Source organism: Protobothrops mucrosquamatus, unplaced genomic scaffold (genome assembly GCF_001527695.2).
Source record: "Protobothrops mucrosquamatus isolate PMUCROS unplaced genomic scaffold, P.Mucros_1.0 scaffold16231, whole genome shotgun sequence".
In the NCBI taxonomy this organism is placed as follows: Eukaryota; Metazoa; Chordata; class Lepidosauria; order Squamata; family Viperidae; genus Protobothrops; species Protobothrops mucrosquamatus.
This window is the reverse complement of record NW_015401996.1, coordinates 66-4,206: the sequence shown is the minus strand read 5'-3', so window position 1 is coordinate 4,206 and position 4,141 is coordinate 66. Positions and strand designations below refer to the sequence as shown.

The following is a 4,141-nucleotide window of genomic DNA, read 5'->3' as shown; positions in this document are numbered from 1 at the left end:
TGGAGCTGTAGTTGGCACAGTGGCTTCATGAGGTTGGGAAGGAGCGGTAATTGCATCTATCTCCTTGAAAAAGTAGAAGAGGACATTTTTAAAGGACATATATTTAATGTCAATCTAGAAGAGAAAATGTACAATCGCTGTATGAAATGTTTGAACTTCACTCGGGCAGCGCTTAAAAACATTATCCCTCAAATGCTTTTTCTCTTTTCTTGCCTGTTGTAAAGTACTACTGTGAATTTTTTTTTGATGTTCTATACTAGTTCAAGGACTGTCAATTAATCACCCAAAATAACATTCCTACTAACCGCTAGAAAATTAGCCAGAGTACTATCGATGTCTGCTGAATTATTTCCATTTGCATCTGCAGATTGTGCTGCTTTCTCGGTCATCTCGCTGTCTTCATCATCGCTGTCTTCATATGTACCAAGCAAACACAAGCCACCTAAAAGAAAAGTCAACATTATCATATGTAGCATTCCATGACAGCAACCCATTATAATTATCCAAACAGAACATTCAGTGTCTGAATTTGTTACAAGCCCTTATATTAAGCTTGTAACACCCCAGCACCATAACTCATTTACAAAATGCCCAAAATAGATTTACCAGTTCTTATTACTATAGCAAACACTTTTTCTACCAATCCTGAAGATATTTTGAATTTTTAAGCATGAATCATAATAGGCCAGGTGTGGACTACACAGAACCTTTCTAGCCCCAATTTTGCAGTACTGGAAATTTTTCCAAACTGCATCGTAAAAATTTAGCTGAAAATCCACAGCATGAGTTTTTTGTATGTTTAAGCAAAAAAGTGAAAATGAACTTTTAAATCCTTGACTCCAAAAAAGGATAAAACAAGTTTAACCCTGATGCAAAATTTATACTATCTTACCAACCATGCTTTTTAAAAAGAAACCCTCTTCTTCTTATAAAAAGAAAAAAAAATGGAAATTAGTTTCTCTGCAAAACAATGGTCCACACCCACTCAGCCATGATTTGCTTAACCTTGGTTAATTGTAAAAATGTAAGCACATCTAAGCCAAAACCATGGTTTACAAATAACAGTGGAGCTTACCCAACATGCTAAGCTAAAATACAAATTACATTATGACTTTAAATGCCAGTGTAGTATAGTTGTTAATATTCATGCAGGAGTGGGGAGATCACTCTCAGCCATGGAAACTTACTAGGTGACTTGTGACTTGAGGCAATCATTCTCACTCAGCACAAATTACCTTAAAAGGTAATTGTTGTGAAAGTAAAATGAAAGGAGATCCCTATGTAAAAAACACATTGACTCCTGGAGAAAAGATGATATAGAAATCTAATGCATAAATAAAATAATGTGTAGAGAATAAAGCTGCTTATGGCTTTACTTATGGTTGTCCTCGTGTCAAAAGCAGTGAAAATGCAATCTTTTCATCTAAATCATGAAATCTGTTACAACAGCAAAGTCAAATTTAGGATATGATTGGGGAATGCCAAGAACCACATCAGAAAATCAGAATTGTGCAGATTCTTGAACTAATGTCACTAATACAAATCTTAGCTCCTTGCAAAGTAAAAAAATATATGTTGATGGTTTGAACTGAATTTCAAATAATGTTGCTATCACCAAAATAATATTGATATTTGTGATAAAATTGTGTGAAATAAATTTTGGGAACTTTCTCAATGTTATAAAAAATGTTTTATTCCTAGTTGACACACTGTAGGTGCTTCTCATGGGTTTTATCTTTGCTTTTCTTTTATGCTTACTATTTCTTTTGATTTAGATTTAGGTGTTATGTTTTTCTTTATTGCTGTACACCATCATGAATCCTTTGGAATTAGGAAAAAATATAAATTTTGTAAAATAAAATATGTATTTGACAAATTATACGGTGAACATTAATATTATTCTGGTTTCAAAAATCTGATGGAAGACTTACATCTTTTAAAAATGGTTACTATATAATAAAAAATTACAAAGAATCTTTTTCCTTGTTTATTTAAAAGGCACATATTCTTCATTTTAATCGATTCAGAAAAATAACTCCAGTATTTAATCTGTAAAAATCCTGTATCCAACTTGCTTTATACAAATCAGTTTAACAAACAGTTTATAGTTTGGGTTGACAGCAACTAGATTGCTGGGATTGTTGTCATTAAGCAATGCAGTTGTAAAGTGCAATGCCACATGACCGCACTGCTTAGTGACAGCAATCCCATGTACTGTCATGACCCCAGGGCCACATGGGTTAAGTGAGAAGAGGCAGGAGTCTTAGACAAGGATAAGAGGGGGGAGTTGCTGTGGGCGCATGGAATGTGGGGAGCCTGGTGAAAGCTCTGGATGTGCTGGTGAGGGCCATGGGCGGGTGCTGAGGATCACAGGCAGACAAGCAAGAGCTGCAGGCAGGCACTGGGGAGCGTGAGTGGGCCAGTAAGGGCAGCAGATGAGCACTGCTGGTCAAGGAGCTCCATAGTGGGACTCCTCTGGAGAAAAATCAATGGGAACAATTGGTGACCTTTCCTGCCAGCTTCCCCATCGAGTTTTCTTCTGGGAAAGTTGCACATGGCAGGGAAAGTTGCACATGGCAATCACTACTCGATGCAATATTGTAATCATGAGCCATTCATCACAATCATGTGACTGTGGAGATATTGCAAAGACTGCAATTTTGCAGACCTATTGTTAGTCCCACTCATTTATAATTTTCTATGGTTGCTGAATGAATGGTCGTAGATCGAGGACTACCTGTATGATTCTAATGGAAATATGTAAGACAAAAAGTTAAATAAGTAACATTTAAAAATTTGTTGTATGCAAACTGCACGATCCTTGTAATTTAGCTTTAGGCACTATTATAAATGAAACTGAGAAATATTGTACCTGTTGGTTTGACAGGTACAGGACCAACCGGCATGTTAACTTGAGGAGGGTTTGGAGCTATTTTTGGGACCTCTTCGGTTACTTCAAATTCATCTGGAAAAAGTAAACATAAACAATAAACACTTCAAGAGAATATACTCACTATAAAAAATAATAAAAACATGCATTGGTGGTGTCAGGAAGGGAAACAGGCTTCCTGTCTAGATCTCTCAGGAAAAGTAGCAAAGGCATAAGAAGCAAAGGAACTGATTATTAGCAATAGTAGTTTTAATAGTAGTAGTTTTAACCATTCAGTCATGTCCTACTCTTGGCGACTATAGGCAAGCACTCTCCATGCTATCTTGTCAATCATAGCTTCTTTCAGTTGTTGGATGTTCATTTTTGTATCTCTCTCTCACATACACACACAATGTTCTAGACTCTGAAACTCTTTAGAATTGTATGAGAGGTAGCATTGGGGACTGCAGAAATAAAGAACCATTAACAAATTATCCCATTGCTTCCTTCACACAGTTTTCAAATATATCTTAGTTCTCTCCACCAATGGAAATAAATGTTTTGCTTTGTGAAAAGTCCACTTCAAATCCAACCGATTATCTTCAATGATTTTGCTACTGCAAAAATCACAGGCAGAGCAACTTATCTAGATTTAATTTCTTTAAATTTCAAAACAGCTACTACTTTAACTGCTCAACTATTTCACAGTCGGCTTCTTTCAGCTACAAATGCTAAAATATGAAAAATGCACATGCCTAGTAATAATGTATTTTTAACTCTGGCTACAGATCATATCTATTGTGCAGGAGAATATATACTTTTCACATTCAGCATCAAGTCATGAGATTCCCTCAAGGATGACAGTCAATCACTAGCCTTTTCGTTAAAGATAAAACTGACTCTTTAACCATTATTTCTAACACTGAAACTTATGGTTTTAATTACCGATTTTACTTTTATCGTTTTTTTTAATGCTCGGTCCTGGTCGACTGAAACCGCCTGTCCAATCAATCCACTTATATAGTGTTTCATATGATTTTAACACAGTATCTTGGAGTGTCTCTCTCTCCCCCCCCCATCTTTAATTATAAAGCGCTTCAGGAATTCCCTCAAAACCCAAAGTGGAAGGTATGAAAAGCATGGCTTTTCCAGCAAGCGGGCCTGACCTAGGGAGGATTTTAGGTAGGGATGATTTTAGAAGCAATTTTAATTGGAAACACAGCCGTCAATATTTGGTTTTTAATTCGGTTTTTATTGGGGTTTATATTGTTG

General features: G+C 36.0%; 1 protein-coding gene across 1 annotated transcript; it reads right to left on the bottom strand.

The window, feature by feature from the left end:
* Positions 1-6: 6 nt before the first annotated feature.
* LOC107301746 (formin-binding protein 4) lies at positions 7-2,965 on the bottom strand (the record flags this gene model as incomplete). Its single annotated transcript, XM_015830931.1, has 3 exons — positions 7-63; positions 306-442; positions 2,873-2,965. Coding segments are annotated over 3 exons (287 nt in total), but the record flags the coding sequence as incomplete, so codon positions are not given.
* Positions 2,966-4,141: the final 1,176 nt, after the last annotated feature.